At 39.6% G+C, this 21929-nt stretch overlaps 1 protein-coding gene across 1 annotated transcript in view; it reads right to left on the bottom strand.

Moving 5' to 3' along the window:
- Positions 1-21929, bottom strand: part of Rnf150 (ring finger protein 150) — a gene marked incomplete in the record, with an annotated part of 229038 nt that overhangs the window by 64927 nt on the left and 142182 nt on the right. Inside the window, 3 exon segments of the mRNA XM_005400865.2 lie at positions 4777-4859; positions 6297-6368; positions 21558-21808. Of these exon segments, the coding sequence (XP_005400922.1) occupies positions 4777-4859; positions 6297-6368; positions 21558-21808 (406 nt within the window).

Here is a 21929-nt window from a genome sequence, read left to right as displayed (position 1 = left end):
AGTCAAACCTAGAGGTAGGAAACACACGCACGGACACGCAGATGAGAGGATGGGCGTTATTGCTGGATGGATGAGGGCTTCACTCTGGGTAGGGGAAGCTGTCCACAATGTGGACATTCTCAGTGCTACCGACCTAGACCCTTGAAAGGGTTCACAAAGATAAAAATTTATGCTATATATATTTTTTTCCAAGCAAGCCCAGAAATCGGTTCCAGAGTTATCTGATCTAATGGATAATCTTACCAGAGGAAAACCAACGTCCCATTGTGAAGAACAAGGAATCCTATACACTCTGGGTCTGCAGAGCTACTGACTGTGTGGCCGGAGCAGGCCGGGCTGTTGCTCTCCTTTTAGCACTGTCAGAAATTGGCTTCAGTGTTTAGATGTTAAAGAGAAGAGGACGTTTTCCAGCTAGAGTGATTTCAGGATAGATGTTATTCGTTGCTCCCTTCACTGCGCTCTTTCCCTCTGCTCCAGTATAAAAAGACCTCTGTCGTTCAAGTTCAGGCAGCCTTTACAATGCTGTTTCTCAGCGTCTCCTTGAGGAAGCACTATTTACAAAAATATGACTTCAGGAAGGGATGTGTGAACGAGGTCAACGCTGGGGGAGTGCCCATCAGACAACAGCTTGAGTTTTAGAGTTTATTTGTAATGCAACTCTGATCAGAAGAAGCCGGTAGGACACGCTACCTCTGCAGGCCAGAGGCAGACACAGCGCTGGATGAGAAACTGCTGCTTTGTCTTCCAAACTGGGGCGGAATGGTTACATGTGAATGGCTCCTCAAGGATCATGAAGAAGTCAGCTCAAGGGGCTGGGGCACATTCCTGTTTTACCTCACTGGAAAATTGTGACTGGGCCATGAAAAGACCCTTTGAGAGAGGAGTCTACCTAAATAATACCAACGTCCCAGGGTCTCTGGTAGGATTATATAAGTAAGAGCTTGAGCAACTTCTGATTATAGCTTCCAAGACCATAGGAAGGTCAAAATAAACCGTAAATCATCTAGTACTATTTCTAGCAAACTCTTATAGTAAGAAAAAAGACAGGGCTTTAAATGATGTTCACAATAATATCTTAAGCTTTTAAGAACAAGCAAAAGCATAAAAGGAAAGAAATATATAGAAATATTAGCAGTAATTACCTACATGAGGGAGTCAGACATATTCTTAAATATTTCATCCACTTTTACAAATTTTCTGTGATGAAGATGAAAGGAGAAATGAAATCAGTGTTTGAAAATATATAGTACCCTTTCTGGTGGAGCCTTTCTTAACTTTCTTGTGCCTCATGTTCCATGTATGTATGTATGTATGTATTTGTCTTTTTGAGACCGGGTCTTGCTATGCCGTTTAGGCTGGACTTGAGATCACTTTGTACCCCAGGCTGGTTTCAAAATCACAATGATCCTCCCGCCTCAGACTCCCGAGTATTGGGATTACAGGAGTGTGCCGCCAAGCCTGGTTCCACCAATTTTTAAAATATATTTTCTTACTACTATTGCACATGTCACTCTGAATCCTGGTTATACTGAAATTCTCATCTTTTCTACTTCACTATTTCCTTAAGAGCACAGAGCATACTGTCTATGTTTTCACCTCTGATTCTTCCCACTATTCCTGGCATACAGCTGCTATAAAACATCTGCTGTTCCAATGGAAGGATTTCATCATCAAAAAGTTTATCATGAGGTCTGCTTCTCAGGAGGAGTCTTTAAGATTTTTCCTAAGTTATAGAGTAGAGTTGGTCAGATCAAAGGAAAAACTACAATGCACTAATATTAGTGATAATGTTGTAGTGATAAATTAGAGGTAGAAAAGAATTTTACAGATACGAGGGAAAAGGATGCATATAGTGTATTACATTGCTTTGCTTTTTCATAATGGCAGATATAGACTTCTGGCCTGCTCAAGGAATTCACATTTTCTCTGAGACACCATGTGTTTGAAACATGGTAATTAAGTAGACTGAAATGAACAGTCATCAAGAACAGTAAGGATGCCATAGGACAAAAGCCAGAGATGAATCACAGAGGCAAAGTTATTCTCCAGACAAAAGAAAACAATGAAGCTTCAATAAACTGTTTCAGGAAAAAAATATTTTGTGGCTAAAATTCATAATCACAAATACTAACTGACACAAAAGCCAGCCCTAGCAAAGCATAAATTATGTTTCTACATATGTGCTATGTACAAAAACCAAGTTTCTTGGAAGAAGCCTTGGTGGTGTATTAGAATCAAATCCAAACCACAAAAGTTAGACCTGTCCAAGGCAGACGTGCACTGTGTGCTACCCTGGGTCTATTCCTCACTCCAAGGGAGCCTTGTCGCCATATGCTAGAGAAGGACCGGACAATACAGAATGAGGAGAGTAAAAGGTAGGTGGTTATACTCATGACTTAACTTAAGTAATCAACATAACCATATGAAAGAGAAGACACTTACTAACTTAATTTGTGTAAGGGCTCTCAGAAAGAGACAAACCATAGAATGAGTTTGAGAAAGTCGGTACAGCTGTAAACCAAGATGCTCTGGAAAGACATCCTAAATCCTAACACTAGGAAAGAGATGCACCTAGTATGTCAGGGGTTCCGAGGCCACAGAACAATGTCTGAGAGAAGGGACATGACACACTGGGTCATTTTCTGAAACAGTTTTTACTCCAAGGAGATGCGAAGAATTCGGTGGATGAATCAGCCTAGAAATAATAGAATGAGAATCCATGATGTTAGTAGGAACAAAGGTTTAATAATACCCCAGAGGAAATTATCTAGCAAAAAGCAAATGCCACTGCATTTATTTGATAACATCCATTAGTGCAAACCATCTGGCAGAATCCAGCATCAGGCATAAAAATATCTGGAGTTTAAAATCAGCATGGGAAAAATATCTGAGCTACTCAAAGAAAATATACGTGTGCCTAGTATAAGATCAAACGGTATTGTTATTTAAAGCAGGATCTACCATAAGGAAGTAAAAATAGAGGGTGGAGAGCTTGAAGCAAAAGGAATCAAAGAATTCCCTGCGAACCAAGTAATCATGTAAAACAGGAGCCAGAAGCCCAACCATACTGGCCTTGGTAGGTGGTGCCATCAACAAAACTAAAGTCCCTAAAGTTTTATTTTTCATGGTAAATATTAAAATGCTATTTTCTTGATTAATATTGGTAGAAAATTATAAAAGGCTGGAATAATATAAAAATTTAAATACTGTTAAAGGATTGCAATTTGTCATAATGAGAAATTGAAATCTGCCAAATGGTCCAAAACAAGACATTGTAAATTAAACTGTGGCACAACTATGCTTTGGCTGTTACACGCCTCCCAGCAGTTACTTGTAGTAACATGAAATTTATTCAGGACAGAGCTTAAAAATGAATAAATTATTTTACACTGTATGAACTGCAAAGCTAAAGTAATATTATATATACTTTTAAAATCATGGTCTCTTAATTACTTTTATAACATTCCTTGGATTGCCAGGAAAAAGCAGCTACTTAATTAGGTTTGGATACCTTTTATTAGTAAGGCTCTGAACAATGTTTCAGAAGAAAAGTAAAATAAAGAACTAGACTTGCTTATGACATTAGGCTTTACAAACCCTGAAGAAAATACCACAGAGACGAAAGCTGTGACTCTGAGATGTTCTGTATAGTTTATCCCTGTTTATGATTTATCTCAGAGTCAGTTATCTTCAGGCTAAGAACAAGTCAACCACATGTGAAAGCTTTGGCTGGGGCCTTTGGGTAGACTTTCCTGCTGCTCATTTTCCTAATGATCAATTTGTCCCTCAACATCTCAGGAAAGATCCATTTCCCTAGAGTTTTTCTGCGTTTATCTGAATATCTAGGGTTTTTTTGGTCACTTTTCTGTCATTTTGAGATCATTAAACCAATCCTCCAAAAGCATATTTTATTCCTTTTGTATTTCAAATAAAGAGTTTTTAAATGTGCATTGTTTTATGAACCAGTGCATTTTTTTTTTTTTTTGACTCTGTGGCATACTTTTTGTCTACCTTAGCTATTTCAAACTCTCTTAAGAAATTTTAAAGCTGATTTTTCTAAGTGCAGAATGTTCATCAAGCCTAATTTGATTTTTATGTTGGGGACACCGCATAGAGTCATGTAGACTAAAAAGGATTTTCAACTAAGGAGGACAGTGTTTATGCAACTGTAAAATGTATAATTTAATGAAGGTATTTAAATTTATTGAATTTTAACCATTTGAAAATGATGCAGACGATTTATTAGAGAATTTCACAAAGCAGAAAATTTGGGTTTTATAAGAAACACTCAGGACGTCTTCCCAAATCTATATCCTGGTGTCCTCCAGTATATTTCACAAACTGGGGGGGAACTTGCTGTCATATTCTCTTTCCGGTAGTAAAACATTAAGGGATGAGGAATATGCCTTTGGATTCCTACTTACTCCTGATATTCTGACTGCACATCCCTTCATGATCATTTGCAAAATATTTTAAGGGTTTGTGATTTTAATTAAAACAGTACAGTAAAACCCAGAATTGATTCTGAGGATCACAGGGCTACTGTTCACGAGAAGTGGCACCTGGACTTGCGTCATCACAAGCTCAATCGTGAGGTTCTGGTCCATAGCAGTTTGCTTCTTTTATGCAAAGAGCAAGAAGAAAGCCTTTCCACGGACCAAGGTGACAGGAAAGGAGGTGTGCGTTTCTTATTTGCAATGTCAACATGGAAGTCTGGGCCTGCGAGAGCAGCAGGATCTCCACACACCATGAGAAGCAGGCAGCCTAGCAACTCACCGGCAGGGCAGGATCCTGACCACGTCGTTGGGCTTGTACCCTTCAATACACACGGCACAGTTGTCAAAATCTGGCTCTGTTTCCTGCAACAGAAGCAGCAGAGATGAGCCTACATTCTCAGCCTCAATTTTTAAGTAAATACCCGAGTAAACCCAAGGGGAGCAAGGCTAGAGCAAAGCTTTCAATGTCCCGTGCTGATTTTCTTCATCAATAATTTACTGGTGATTGGCTTAGTTTCCATCCCTTTCAACCTCCACTTTGTTTCTAGGTTCCACTGCAAGTGCTTCTGTGAGGAAAAGCATTTTCTCACGTGCCATTATTAACGATGCTCTTAGTTATGATTCATGATGACATATCAAACTCTTGAGGATCAGAAGTAATATTTATGGACAAGTGTCTAAATGATATTTCAGTGACTTATTCTTCTGTAACCTAATGAAACATATGTAAATAAAAACAAAATAACCGTTCTATTTCTTCAAGTATATAAATCTCTTTTAATACTTCACAATTTATTACTTATGTAATATTTATTGTACTTTTATTATTCTCTGATGGAAAGGGAGAAGACAGTGATGAAAATGTTATAATGAACAATTCTTTTTGTCTTTTCTTTTTGTACTGGGGGCTTTGCATTGACATATACCCGCCAAACTCCTTTTTGAAACACTCTTGCTAAGTCATTCAGTTATCTGTGCTGGACCCAAACTTGTGATCTTTCTGCCTCAGCCTCCCATGTGCTGGGGTTACAGTCACATGCCATCATGCTGAGTGGAATTTTATCTCATTAAGCCCAACAGTGTTTTCATATGGTTGAAAAATAATAGCGCCTGATTTGTCAGAAAAAGCAATTATTCATAGTAGAGACAACATTTGGTGCACATGTGGAGATATGAATCCCTTGCCATACCCCCCAGGAACCGTAAACCCATAAACTGTATTGTAATCCACTGTCCTTCCTCGAGACATAGGATTGCTTTTGGCTTCATGCCATCATTCCATAGTGCAAGAGGGAGTGAATTCACCTAAAGGTGAATGTTTCAGACAGACTGGATAGCCTTCCGTCATTTACACTGTTGATTTGTGCATAGAACACAGATCAGCAAATAGCTCTGTTCAAGGGTTCCATCCTACTAGTAGACAGAAGCATTTTTTTTAATTTATTTATTTTGTGGGACACTGGAATAAGGTAAATCTTGTCTGAATACTGAATTTTGTTTCTTCTTTTGTATTGGCTTTTAAAAATCCCAACCTAAAACTGGGACCTATTTCTGTTTAAGGTAGTACATTTGTGTACTATTCTCCTCCTGGGTTTATTTATTTTCTTGCATACTTAACTTTTCAGTTTTCACGTTCTCTACCCAGTGACTTCCTGCCTTATTGTATGCATTTTGCACATAAAAAAGAGCAATAAGAACTAGATGCTTATAGGATAAATTTTAGCATGTGTTTCCCTTCCCAGCCTCCCCTTTTCCTCTGTCCCTCAGTAGCTCCTCACCAAAAAGAGAAGAGGCTGTTACCTTGTCGCCTTTCTTGATGGTCCTAACCTGGAGCTTGCTGATGGCTTTCTTTGCTGCATCTCCCAGTCGCCGCTGAAACACCAAAAGCTGCTTGTTAGTAACACAGATGTATAACTGCTGCCTTCATTTCTGACAGTGTTTAAGAAACTAGCACAGCCACCTCTGAAATTCTGCACCCATGGCATGGCTGCGGATGACAATGGCTGCAAGACATGGGGCAGTTGTATCTATGTATGAGACAGCCTGTCAAAGACAGTTCCTCATGCCTAGCATTAGGGCAGTGGCATAGAGAGGTCCTACTCGACAGTGACATCAGTGCATGTTATATCTGCATAACTAGCAAAAAGAAAAAAAAAGCGTTCCATTTGTGACATGAATAGCTGGAATAAACTTCATCTCCTCATTTTTATAGCTACAGCTTATTGCTTCCACTTTTCTTGCACAGCCCTAACCCAGGCTTAAATGTGATCTGTTCTGTCCTATCCCACCACAGTCTCCTACCTCTCTTATGCATATGTATGACTGTGCGTATGGAAAATTACATACAACGTGATGTTCAGGTAAGCAAATAATTATAAAGCAAATACCTGGGTAACTGCTATCACTCCTGTCAATAAAAATATATCATGAGCTCTTCTTTTAATGGAGAGCATTACTATCCTACTGAGCCCTGAACTGATACAACGAGAGGGCAATGAGGACGGAGGTGATTAAATTTTAATCCTTCAAAGAAGAAAATGGTTTCTGTGTTTGTCAGTTTTCTAAATAAGCTTTCTCCACCCAAGGTATGTATACTTCTGGCCTGAAATACACATGTATTTGCAGCAATAAAACATATTTGAAGGTTTAAAATTAGCAGTTAACATTCAATGCAGACTAATCATTTGGTTTCACTCATTTTGTTCCATGTTGAAAAAAATTCAAATTTCTTTCTTTTAAAAATTAAAAAAAATTAAAAATTTTTTTTTTACTATGATAGGGATTGAAGCCAGGGCCTCATGCATGATAGGTATGTGCTCTACCACTAAGCTATATCCAAGCCTCTTTGTTTTCTCTAAATCAATGAATATACACTAGTGAACACTTCAACATCCTATGTATCTTACTTAAAGCTTTATATGAACTAGCAGCCACACCCTAATACAACCTATGAGAAAAATATTGTTTATAAAGAACTTATATTGCTAGGTAACTTGTTCAATATCACAAAGTCAATGAAGTTAGTATCTGACTTTAATGCTAATCTTTTGCCCTCCTTTTTACTCAACAAATAATCATCTAATCAGCCAATTAGCCAACCATCTGACATGTGACCTCCCAGCCAGCCCACAAACCAACTGGCTAGCCAAAACACCAACATCTCACCAGTTAACTAATCAGCCAACCAGCCAGCCATCCAAGCAGCTGACCGACCAACCAATCTATTGGCTGACCAGTCAGAACCCATCGGGTATTTATCAGGGGGCACTTCCCTAAGCACACAGCAGATAAAGTAAATGAGCAGAAAAGGAGATGTTCTCCTGGTGAATTTATTATCTTTTTGATATTTTCTCCTTTGTTTTTAAAACAATACTGACTTGCTCTTTTAAAAATAGATGAGTACTGGCTGTTTCTTAAAAGATGAGCTGTACAAACTTCAGATTTTTGCAGAGGTCCAGGAGTAGCTAGCAATGAGGGTCGCAGGGACAGTTAGCAAGAGTCTGTAATGACAACTACCAAGGGGAGATGTGAGAGTGAGAGGGAAAGACTCGGACGAAACACAACACGATGGGCCTCTCCTCTCATTACTGCCTATTCCTCCTTTGGTCTCACCAGAGCTATTGGTTCAGGGAGCCCCTCTTACAGGTCTCCCAACTTGATTCCTCCAATCTGCAGCCTCAACACACTTTGTACTGCTGCTTACAGCACGCTCACCCTGGAAACACATTTGTTTCTCTGATCAAGCTCTACTACATTCCCCTCAGTCAAGCTCCAGGACAGCAAGCCTGAGTTTATTTGCTTCTCACTGTGTCCTCAGTGAGCCGAATTACGTTGCCCGCAGTAGTGATGCTCAGTCATTTAATGCGTTTGGACCCTCTCTTCTGTGCCCAGTGCAGCTCTCGGTTTTAAAAAAGTGGTAATGAAAAACAAAAATTCTTGTCCTCTACAGATTATAATCTAGAAGACACTCCATACAGCATGAGTGAATAAGCGAGGTGTGGTGGTGCACACCTGTAGTCCCAGCGCTCTGGGAGGCTGAGACAGGGGGATCACATGTTTGAGCCTAGCCAGAGTGACTTAATGGCTTCATAAGACTTGCCTCAAAATAAAACATACAAAACGGGGCTGGGGACATAGCTCAGTGTGAAGGTGCTGGGTTCAATCCCTAGTACAAGAAGAAAAAAAATCTAAAAGATTTCTTTAAGCATGGAAAATAACCTCAGAAAACAAATTATAGTGATTCATATTGTAAGATAAGCAAAGTTCTTAGCCCTGGCAAAATCAGTCAGTCTCCCCTAACTGGTATCTCTACTGATGAAGCCCAGGCATGGCTGAAAAAGAGACCACGGACTTGCATGGCACTACATTTAGAATAAGAAATCTGGACCCCAAGTAAACATGTTCACTGTGTTTGCTATTAAGTCAAGAGCTCAGATATTTGTGCAGATGTGTTTCACTAGTATTCTGTAATATTTGGACCCAAGTTCATCACTTACATTGCCTTTTATTTTCAAAGCCTGAACAGAGTAAGTGGAAAACAGTATTTTCAAGTGTTAACCAGAGATTTTATTTAAAGGAAGGCAAAATATTTTAAGCAGGTAAACTAGAAATAATGTTTTTGAAATTAAATTTCATTTAAAACAATTCTTTAGCAAATGAAATATGCCTTTCTGCAACGTGAGCATATAAAGTGCATTTGAAGACCACATTAAAACTTGGCTATGAATATAACTTTACTTTGGCTATCTGAATAGAAATAATTAGCTTTCAAAATTTCCCATCCTGTCTTGCAGAGAAAAAGCCCTTTTTGTGCCTTTGAAGGGAAACTGCAAGCTGCTCTTATTAAAAAAAGAAATGGCAAGTCCATTCAGGAAATATAAAGCAAGCTGGCCTGGCATTAACATAGCAGGGATTATGGGCTACGGGAAAGTTAATGGTTAGGGAATTAGAAAGACGAATTCCATTACTGCCATTTGTCTGATACTGCCCTAGAGAGGCTGAAAGGAGTTTAGTGAAGGATAAAGTCATTTAGGAGATGGGCTTCCCAAATTAAAGACTAGAGTATAAGAGACAATAATAAGGGTCTAACATCAAGTCTATGAAGCTTCTTCTCTGGAAGTCCTGAAAAATTAAATGATTCCCAAAGATAGGAAGACATATTTTCCTTAATCATTCTGAAAAAATGCTATAATAATACTATTCTCCCCTTCCCTTAAAGTTCTTTGAGTCAAGCCTCATTTTATAACTTGGTGATAGACTATATGTATATATGTACCTATCTATATATCTCTATGCCAATCAAATAATGAGAGTCACAATAGTTAGTACAGTGTGTATCACGATCTTCAAAGTAGTTACTCAGTACAGAACATAAACCAAAAAGATTCTCACAAAAAAGAAACATAACACGTCTTTCTTTTAATAAACTAAGATACACTAGTAGTGTAAATAAAACCAATTAACATCAATACTGAAATATCTTTAAAGCAATGCACTTTGTAGTTTGGGAAAGTATTTCAACTTCTCCCTACCTCCTATTCATCTTCTATTTTGTTCTTTATTTGTGTTTCTCATATAAGAGAAACCATGTGATATCTGAGTTTGTGTGTCTGACTTACTTCACTTAATATTATGTTCTTAAACTTGAGGCATTTACAGATAAATGGATACAGCTTATCTTTCTTTATGAAAACATAGTACTCCATTTTTCTTAGGAATTCACTACTGATGGACATATATACTAGAGGATAGACAGTCTCTTTAATAAATGGTGCTGGGAAATTGGATATCCACATGCAGAAGATTAAGTCTAGACTCATATATCTCAGCATGTACTAAGCTAGAATCCAAGTAGATCAAAGATCTAAATGTTAAAACAGAAACACTTAATCTACTGGACGATAACGCAGATACAACTCTTAAAGACATAGGCGTAGGCAAGGACTTTCTGAACAGAACCTCTGTGGCACAAGAAATAATACTCCACAAATGGAATCACATCAAATTAAGTAAGATTCAACAAATGGAATCATACCAAATTAAAAGCTTATGCCTCTTTTGAGGAGGAAAAGGACAACATTTTGGCAGTAGTCATGAAGATTATGAAAATCTCCCCAGACAGGGACAGAACAGATGCTCTAGATAACTGCAGACATAGGAAAATCAGCTTCCAAGATGTTTATGATGAACACGGGGCCAGGTAATACTAGGGCTTTTTTTTTTCCAGTATGAGTTCTAGATCAAGAAAATAAGGGGAAAAGCACCATAAAAGTTTTCAAAAAATTTTGAAAGTAGCAGGAAGTTTAATATTATCTGTATGTCTTTCTTTCTTGACATGAAAATGATAAGCAGGAAAAACTGTCCCACCTTCAACATCTAAAAATGTTTGCAACATTAAAAAAAAATCTTAAATTTCAGACTAGTATTATTGGCTTTCCAAAATGCATATTAAAGGGGTAATAAACAAAAGCAAACATTTCCAATGAAATGGGCCAAATAAAGCAGCTGTTGCTTTTGTAGTTGATCTCTTCTGTCTTTCCGTTCGCGCAGTGCAGGGCCTCATACATGCTAGGCCAGCACTCAACCACTGAGCTACATCCTCAGCCGTGTCTCTGGGTTTTTAGCTATATCAAGTGTAAAGGGGAAGGGAAGCTGTAGACCCTATGCAAATGAGTCTCAACCAGAGTCTGAATAGAGAAACTACGCAGTAGAACCGGCAGTGTATCATAAAACAGGATCATTCTTTTGTGAGTCTCAACAAATCTAAGGGGAGATCCAGGACCACTTCCTGTAGACTGAGGGTGCACTGTGGCTCTGTGTCAGCCTTTTCCTTCAGGAGGGACTCAGCCTTCCTCCTGCCTGCTCGCATGGATTTTCTCGAACCCAGCCACAGCCAATCATGATTTTTACTATAGACTGTCAGGAGGCAGGCGTCTTAGCAATTAGCTGTACTCATTAACTTGATCTACACTGGTACAAGAAAATGATCACCAAGTTTATTGTTTTCTTGACAATAGTGAAGATAAATTGCTTTATGGAAAACAAATATAGAACCACATGCTAAAAGACAAGAGATCTACATAAGTGCCAACAAGAACGGCAAACAAGGACCGACCCCATATCAACCCAAGATTTGTAAATTAGGGGTCTTTTAAATATTTAAGAAATTGGGGAAAATATGACAATTCCCTGGGCATTAGAAAGGCAGTGAAGGCGATTTTAAAGCAAGCAAATAGAAACATAAGGATATGAAAAAGGTGTTGAGACTCTAGAAGTCTTACACTCAACTACGGGTGTGCTTGCATGCTGAGTACTTTCAGCTGAGAGAGCTTAGAAGTCCTCAGATGCAGTGTCATAAATAGTGTTCCTTTAACCTTCTCCTGCCCTCCTGCTACCCTGAAGTGAGTCATAGAAACCCAAATTCCTCTTCTCCAAGATGAGTCATGGAAACCCTTTATTCTAAAGGAAGATATGAAACCTAAAAAGGTCTCACTCTCATTTCTCCCTCGCAGACTCATTCCACAGAGGTCCCGTCTCCTGCCCAGGAGGAGAGAATGTTTCCTGAAGAATCCAGGAGGAATCAGAACAGACAGGCACCAACTCTCCCCTTGCTAGATCTGACCCTCCGTCCAATCCCATTTCTGTGTGGCTGTCCGTTCTTCATGGAACCTCAGGACAAAAGCCTGAGTCTCTCTTGGGTGTTCACATCTCAAGGTTCCCAGGTCACATACAACTTTGATAAGATACACTTGTTGTGCTTTGCTCTCGTTTTTTTTTTTTTTTTTTTCGTTATCAGAATGCTGGTGAGACCCTTATAATGGGTGAGGGAAGGTATCTCAACTTCTGCCCCTACAACAGCATCAAGCCTGACTTTCCATTCTCTCCATTTCTCTTGACTGGGTAACTCTGTATCCTACCTGCTCTTTTTTCCATAACAGTTATATTTTATTTTATTGATTGATTGATTGTCTTTTTGAGATAGAGTCTCTCTTTATGCAGTTCAGGCCTGCCTTGGGCTCACTTTGTAACCCAGGCTGGTCTCAAACTCGCAAGGATCTTCCTGCCTCAGCCTCCCAAATGCTGGGATTACAGGCATGTGCCACCACACCCGGCCCCCCTAACAATTCTATTTTATAATTAAGTTCATTATAACAATCACCAGTGCTGACTGGACAAATGGCAACCTGTGTTCAAGTTCTGGGTAGGAGGAACCCACTGTGAGGGGGACGAACAGAACTGGTTCTAGTTGTCTGGAAACTCATGTAGCCATGGGTGACTTAGACTTTTTTTTTTGTTTTGTTTTTCTCCGGTACCGGGAACCGAATTCACGACCTTGCGCTTGCCAGGCAGGCGCTTTTTGCCGCTGAGCTAAATCCCCAGCCCCAACTTAAGACTTTTTTTATTACGTGCCCTCATACATCACAATGATCTGCTCAGGCCTGGCTGATATGACAGAAAGCATTGCACAGCCAGTCTAATCAACTTCCAGGAAGCAGAATTAGGCTGATTAGATGGCTGTGATGTCCTCATAGAGCAGTGACCCACAGCAGTCTGTGCCCTCAGGCTGTGAGGTCAAAACCCTGGAGCTCTTTTTAGTGGGAGATGGTGTAGATCAGAAGCCAACGAGGTCTCCACAAATGCAACATTCATTCCCGTCCTTCTGTCCCTGAGGGCTGGGCACTTTCCTCTAGAGCTGTTTTACAGACAATTGGTCTTTTTTTTTTTTTTTTTTTTGGTTTTTCTCCGGTACCGGGAACCGAACTCACAACCTTGCGCTTGCCAGGCAGGCACTTTGTCACTGAGCTAAATCCCCAGGCCCCCCCCCCTTTTTTTTTTTTTAAAATGGAGGCCTCTCTGCCTACACTCTTGGTGGCAGATACTTGGCATACTCGTTTCACTTCCTCTTCTCTGTCCCTGTGAAGTTCAAGTGTGTTTTGAAATCCCACTACTCCTTTTGTTCCACTGTAGCTTGAGCAGCAATATGTGCAAAAGAAGTGAAAGGGACATAAGCCACGCACTTGCACATAGTAGGAAAATGTGTTCAGGGAGAAGAAAATCCTTTAAGATCCTACCAGTCTCTCCTATTCTCACATAAAACCAACCCAAACAGTCCCTGTTTCCTTGGATTAGCCTCAGAAGCAATGTGATTTAGGAAACCCAAAAAAGAACCCCATTTTGTTGATCTGATATGCCCATGTAGGAGGCAGCTGCCATGTAATAGGAGCTGTGTGGTTTTTAGGACATGCGCCCGGTCCTGGGGTCCCAGATGACAGTGAGACAACATCCCAGAGCATCGCAAGGAGACACATCTACTAGCTGTGGGCATGGCAGGAACACTGTTTCTTGGGTCTGCTTTGTCATTCGTAGGGTTTGTGCTGGGAGGACAGGAAGGAGTTCAGGGTAGTAGAAGTGGCCCGTCTGGGGACTGAGGAGCTCAGGCCTCCAGGGCTGCTGGACTGTGGAGTGGGGAACTGTCCACGTACGCACTGGTGTGGGGGGCCAGGAAATCCGTCCTGAGTCGGGCCTCCCACCTCCAAGTTCAAGGAGAGGTCACTGGATGGTAGAATGGGAAGGAACCCTTTGCACCCTCCTAGGGAGGGCCAAACAATCCTCCCTGACTTCTAAAGCCAAAAGCGGCTGACATTTCATTTAATGTTCAATGTTCAGGAGGGGAGCTCACCTGTCTCCACCTCCAGCCTAAGTGTTGCTGAGATAGCCTGGTCTAGGGAAGACCACTTGGATTTGAAATCACCAAACTGGTTATGTGCTCTCAACAACAACAACAAAAAGACCCAAAACCCCACTTAACATTTCTCTCTCTTCCATTACATCGAATGGTCTTTGAAATTCTAAAAACGATGATTCAGGCACGTGGCATTCTAAATTGTATGAGTTAAGCCAGGTGACTTCTGCCTCCCAATTCATAGGCTGTGGTTTGCCATCCACATATGGGTTCCCGGGGCTGACCTGACAGGTACCCAGGCTGTTCAGTGTGGAAGTCCACACGGGTGACATCAGGGGGCTATTTCCTTAGCACACTCATGCAGGGGCATCACCAGGGCTGGGGGGGAAAGAGAAGTCTGTCATGATATTTAACAGTCACCATCATATGTGTCGAATGTCCCATGAAAGGTTTTCCTAATCAGCTGAGGCCTTTCCTTTGCTGAAATGTAGGTTATAGCGTCCAGCTTCCCTTCCCATACCATGCTGTAGCCTGTACTGGTAACTTGATACCCTGCTCCTTTTTAAATTTTTTCAGTACTTGGGCTGGAATCCAGGTCCTCGTGCAACCAGGCAAGTGCTCTACCCATGATCTACACCCCAGCCTGTGCCCTGCTCCTTTAATAGTCAAAGTACACCATCAACGGCTCCCGTTGCCTAAGCCCTGTTCCCTTGGCTTCCTCTCCTGCCCTGCCCTGCTTTGGTGTCTTTCTTGACTGCTGTTCCCATCTCTGTCAGTCCTAACTCCACATGCTCTTGTTCATTTACTGCCTTGTCTTTTTGTCTTGTGACCCTGCCTCGCTGAAGATTCTGGTTCTACTTCACATCAAAGCCTCTCACTTCCTTTCAGGGAGAGGTAACTGGGGACTAAGCCCAGGGCCTATGCATTAAGCTACATCCCCTGTCCTCATTTATTATGTATGTGTGTATGTATTTTTGAGACAGGGTCTTGCTAAGTCACTCAGCTTCCAGGTTGGGCTTGTGATCCTCCTGCTTCAGCTTCTCAGAGCACTGGGATTATAAGTGTATGACACTGAGCTTGGTCTCTCTCACTTTTAAGCATCTCATTCCCTGACCCCAGTCCTGACACTATCGCAGCATTTGAGGGTGTCACACTTATTGCTAATTATGAAATGGTACACTTCACTTGACCACAGATGGGGTGCCTGTGAGCTGGGGTATGTCATTAGAGGATCAACTCCATGAATGTCCTAGGAGTGCCCAGAACATACCCGTGTCCTGACACAGGAGGTTCCCACAGGCTTGTAAGTGTCACAGGGCTTTTTGAGGAAGTGGGGACAGGAGTCTCTCCAGTTCCTGGAGCTGAGTACTGAGAGAGTGTGGATGGTCCCTGGATTCAGTCCCCGCAAATCCTCCTACAGACCAAGGTCTCCAAAGGAGGCTGGAGTCAGGAGAGAGGAGGGTGGTTGCAGAGTGGCTAGCACTTCAGGGAAGCAGTGGGCACACAGGGACTTGGGCTCACAGCCCACCTCCTCATTCTCCTTCCTGTGTGCACCACTGTCATTCCAGGAAGTTCCAGGCAGAGGTGGTAAGAAGTGGGAAACAGGTACACCAACACATAGAATTACATGATCCAGTGAGAGACTGGGGAGGAGGTCACATTTGAGGATGTTGGACCTCTTCTCCAGGGATACCCACCCCCCAGGGGCGCTCCCCCATCCTGATGATCTGAGTGCATCTACTGGCTCCATCTCATCTAAACCCATCACTTGTCACAAAGGCTTATGTCCCATCCCTGAGGGCACTCCTGTCTCTTTTCATCTGAATTGCCTGATGCCCCTATGGTACAAGCTTTGGGAGGAGACTGTCCTTGGCTGTGTAATAAACATGGAGAATAGCTTTATACACAATACACACACACACACACACACACACACACACACACACACATGCCACACAAACTCCTGCAAGTACACAAGGGAAGTGTTAAGAATCATTGCCTCTGGGGACTGCTAAAGGAATGGAAGTTGCAAAATGAGCTTGGAATGAAAGAAAATTTATTCTTAAATGCACACCTTTATTTACCATTTTGTTTACTGTCTACCAGGGATGGTGAACCTTTGAGAGATTTCAAGGATACCAACACCCTGCTGTGGCACACGTGCCATAGGTTTGCCATCACTGGTCTATACACATAATTATTAACCAAAACCAGTGCTATGCAGAAGATTATTCTCCAAGAAAGTAAGATTTGTTCTCATTAATATGCTTTTCTTTTTATATAACTCGGGAGAAAAGATGGACAAAAGGCTCCATTTCATTTTAAACTGTGACATCAGAGCTAAAAAGCCGACACCCACTGGTGAGATATGTGACTAAGTAAACAGTCTTACCTTCATGTAAATTATGTAAGAATGTGGCTATTTACATTCTGGGGTTGCTATTTTCTAAGCATTGCTTTGTCCATTAGAAGACAACTCTCTACTAATGTCATAGATTTTCTCCTTTGTGCCTCACCTCAAACCTGTGGGGCTGCTGTCATTCTCACTTTATACGTGAGGACACCTGGCACTGCAACCTGTAGTGGCTCATGCAGGTCATACCTCTAGCAATCGTCAGAGGGAGGATTTGAATCTAGCTCCATGTGATTTCAAAGTTGCTGTCTGCACTGTCCTGCAGGGGATTCAGGTTGGCATATCTGCTTTAGGAAACAGAACCACACTCAGCCTCCTCACTTTCAGCTGCGACCTTTATTCTCCATGTCTCCACCCAAAAGACCTTGCTGTGAACATCTAGGGATCTTACTCCATGGGACACTGCACATGGGACACTACAGTGCGGCATGAAAAGGGTTAGAATCATATATAATGCTGAGGACTGTCTGTTACTTGTATCTGCACAAAGCCACGCAGATAGAGGTGCTCATCTGGTCAATTCAAGTTCAGTCTCTTTTCGCGAACCTGAATGTTAGATACTTCACCAATGTAAAACTGATGTCTTTTACATTCCCTTTCAGGCTGTGATCCTACACAGAACTGGAGAGTCACTCTGAAGGTCAATAATGCTTTAACAAACATAAATGATTTAAGTTAACCTGATGCTTATTACAGCTATAGCCTGCCCAATTGTAACTTGCTGTCAAATAGAGCAGCACACTGTCCATCAAAAGGGGGATATTTTTTTCTAAGGAAACTATGTGTTTTAGTTCCATCCACTGAAAGTATAAAGTACTGGGATCATTTTGATGAGGAAATGGTGCTAACTTCCACCACAATCCCAATTTACTGTGTGACCCTGTAGTTCACAGAAAGTTAATAAAAAGAAAGCAGAGTAAAACTTAAACTCAGTGCATAGTGCCACATTAATGCTGTATCTGCCAATTTGTTTTTCATGTGCAACACAGAATATGTATGTGCCTAGACAGACATGCAGGCTACGTGTGCCTTCCCTGTGTGAAACGACTGAAATAATTATTCAACTTATTATTAGCATCTTATCCTTGTCTCAGGGATCTAATGCCTGTTTGAATTATCTACAGGGCCAAAAATATAATGATGTCATTTCTATTTAGCTTTATGTGATTATTTGAGTGACTATCTTCATATGTAAGTATACGAAAACTTTTCAGATGCAATCCATACAACCAAATCCATTACGCATTTCTAAATCCTTTTCTGCCACCTTATGTCTAACTGGCATTGTGTTCATTTATATGCCATAATATTTAATGAAAGTGGCAATCAGGTTATATGGTATATAGTCATTGAAGAATTGACATGATAGTGATAATAATAAAGATACCATTCACTGGGCATTGAAGTGATTAGTGTCACATTCAGGAGCTGTGACAGTGATGAAAATCAACCCATTTAATCCACACTGAAATCATACAAGAAAGGTATATTATTATTTAGTTTTAAAAACTAACAAAAAAAAACTAAACAATTCTCCTTTCTGGTCAGTGGTGGAACTTGACACCTATGCAGCTTCACATTTCAGAAGATTAACTGTGGGGAAATGCTCACCATTTAATACAAAGTGTAATACGTCTGCATGCGTGTGTGCGTGTGTGCCTTGCACATCTGTACATATACACAGAATATACAGAGAATGACAGCTTACTGAATATGTATGTAAGGGGTTAAAAGTACCTGAAAAATAATATGCTCTACTGGTAACAATTCAGTGTGGTAACGAGTAGCTTGTTTTTCCTTTAGCAATTTTTATGTGGTTGCCTAAGTTTAGTAAAATGAATATGTATCATTTGGAGAATCAGAAAAAAGCACGAATACTGTTTAAAAAATTGTTCTAGAAGTTACAGAAAATATAGTAGATCAATTGCCGTAAAATAAACAAAAAAGTAAAAGAGCTACTTTCCTAAACCAAACAACAATTCAGACCTATTAACTCACACAAGCATTCTACTAATACTTAAGAATCAGTCGATTGCAGTCGTTTGTAAAGTGCCTCAGAGCCACGCTGCCCAGTCAGCCCTTTTGCAGTAATGGAAACGCCTGGCATAGGCACAGCCAGGCTGCTCCACTGTGTATGGGAACAGAACTTTCAAATTCACTTCATTATAATTAATTTAAATTTAAGGAGCCACACATGGCTAGTGACCGCCATGTTGGACATCACAGCTCTAGGCTACAGAAAATGGAGAAAAGTTTGACAATTCTTCCCATAAAGCCAGATTAACCACTACCTAACACGCCGAAAGCATAAACTATAGGCACATTTAACATTCAAATGCTAAGGTAAAAAATGAATAATATAATAAATAATAACAAATATAATCCAAGACAGATGAAAGGAATAGAATATACTTGAGATTTAGGATGGCTAAATATTGGGAAATCCATGAATAGAGTTCATTCTTTTTAATAGTATAAAACAGAAAATGTAAAGCATACCTATTCAGCATGAATTTCTTTGGATTAAACATCCATTTTTAATTAAACATTCTTACTAGTAAGTGGATGTTTCTGATATATTTTTATAACAAAATAAATAGGTATCTTAGAAGATGAGCAAATAATAAGATGAAAACTGATAGAAATAATTCCACTAGGGGCTGGGGATATAGCTCAGTGGCATAAGCGCCTGCCTAGCAAGTGCAAGGTCATGAGTTCGATCCCCAGCACTGCAAAAAAAAAAAAAAAGCAAAGAAATAATCCCCCTAAAGTGAGGATGTTCCCACAAATACTATATGAAAAGATATATTTTCAATATATTATTTTAGATTTTCTGGGGGTCTCTTAGGAAACCCAATACATTTTGAAATTAAAGCCAGATTAATGCTTAAAATTTGAAATAACTAAATTATTACTAACTGTGGGTATTACTAATGCAATCCTGATAATTTAATACATATAATCACAAACACTGCAACGTAGTAGTTAAGAACATGGACTGTGATTCAGTTGTTGGTTTTATTAGTGATGAGATATGTGACCATTTTGCAGTCAATTTCCTCATCCGTAGGAGGATAATAAAGTTTCTGATTATAGAGTTATTAAGAGGATTAGATATGTAAATTTATATAGAGCTCTTCAGTACCCCTGTATATTATAAATACTATGCATCATTAAGGTAATAATAATGAAGCAATGAATAATGTAAAAAGATACAAAAATTTAAACCTTTATATTTGCAAAAGAAAATTTATAATGGCAATATAATAAATATCTAAAAATAAATACATGTGCAAGATTAGCAAGAATATTTTAAAATGCTTCTGGACACAAGAAAAAGAGTCAGTTATACTTGAATAGGAAGACTCGACATAAAGTTAAACATTTTGATTATTCGATAAATTTGAAACATACAGTGATTCTAAATTCATACGAAGATAAAACATGAAAAATACAGACAGAACAACAAAGAAAGCATGAAAAGCTAAGAGACATACTATAATTCTAGAGTCCTCAGAACTAGATGGTACTGGAATATGAATGGACAGATTAATGGTCCAGTTAAGAGAGCACAGAAATAAAATAGGTATTTAATATACGCTAAATGAGGACATTGCATATGAGAGGACAGATTGATTATTCAATGAATAGCAGTTTCAAAAATGGTAGGCCATCTAAAAAAAGTGTGTTAGTTCTGTACTTTACTCGTCATACTAAAATAAGTGCTCTAAGAGTTAATCATAAAAATGAGATAAAAACGTGGTAGATGAAAATACTACAAGAGTTTTTTGGTATTCTGGGCTGTAGATGATCTTATGTAATATATGGAAGCTATATAAAAAGACTGATAAACTTAGTTATGTAAAAACCAAAAATGTGTGCATGGCAAAATGCAACATAAATAAAATCAAAAACAATGATAAGCTAGGACAGAAAACGGAATTGTGCGTCACAAAGAAAGGTTAATTTCTTTGATAATAAAGACCTTCTGTATATTAAAAAGAAAATGACCACCAACAATTCAGATGAAAACTGATCAAGCAGTTATTATACAAAAATCTTCAATTTTTCTATTATACTTTAAAATGTTTAATGTTACTTGTAATACAAAACGTGATTTTTACAAAATTTTTTACAGTGCTGAGGATTAAACTCAGGGTATAACAGGTAAGTGCTCTACCACTGAGCTATACACTGTAGCTATATACTTTAGCTCCAAAAAATGGTTATATTGTTAATTTATGAAATCGCACCCAAAAAGAAGCTGTAACTATTTCTTATACACTGTTGGCTAAAGTATAAAGTGGTCCAACAGTTTTGGCAGGTAATTTGCCAGTAACTGTTATAGTTTATAATGTGTATACCACTCTCTTAGCAAATTAAATTTAGTAGGGTTTACTTCGCATACTCACAAATGTGCTAAGTATTAATGTGTACACTTTGTTTTGAGAGAGAAAACCTGGCTATAATAGAAGTTAGTTAAATGTGACAATATGCAGATCATGAAATTAGAAATGAGACTGGTTTGCGTGTTGCTAAGCATCGAACTCCAAGATAATTTCCCAGATAAAGTGAAAAAGAGGGATACAGTTAAATGTGCTATCATTTTATTTAAAAAGTATCTGTATACATAGATATATGTGTAACACTATTAACATAACCTCAACTTATTTCCCGTCTCCTTTTGTTCTGTTCTTGATTAAATACCTGTCCACAAAAAGAACAGGAACATAGGCAAATCATGACCATGTTATACAATACTAATAAACAGGAAAATACATGTGTTTGGGAAATATATGAAAACTATGCAGGAAATGTTAACAAAGTTTTTGCTGACCCGAGGGATAACAGGTAATTCTGTTTTTGTCTTGGTGTTTTTCTGTGGCTTTCAAAGTTTACACAGGAATGTGCACTGCTTTTGCAATACTCTTAAGAAGTATTTTTTAAGAATTTTTTTGGTACTCACCTGGTTCCTGTCCCTGGCATTTGCGTATCGAAACCTCTGGATATAATAAAAGACCAGCCATGCGAGGGAAATGATCATCAGGACAATGAAGGAGATGGAGACAAACACAACCGACGTGCGGCTCACATATTTCTGCAAGTTCCGGGTTCCGATGGTGATGTACATCGTCACGGTGATGTTCCTCTCCAGCAGGCTTACTATCTCCTTCCCTTTGGGCTCAGGAATCATTATGGCCACGATGTCTTCCACACCTGTGGCGAGAGGGGCAGGGGAGGGGCAATCGGGAAGAGAAGCGGGTAGGGGTGGAGGGAGATCATAGTGAAATGTCTAGATGAAGAACCATGCAAACAAATGATGACATTGCTTTGGAGA

The sequence above is a fragment of the Chinchilla lanigera genome, unplaced genomic scaffold (genome assembly GCF_000276665.1).
Source record: "Chinchilla lanigera isolate Chin_1 unplaced genomic scaffold, ChiLan1.0 scaffold00070, whole genome shotgun sequence".
In the NCBI taxonomy this organism is placed as follows: domain Eukaryota; kingdom Metazoa; phylum Chordata; class Mammalia; order Rodentia; family Chinchillidae; genus Chinchilla; species Chinchilla lanigera.
Note: the sequence above shows the minus strand (reverse complement) of the source record. Positions and strands in the feature narration are given on the sequence as shown.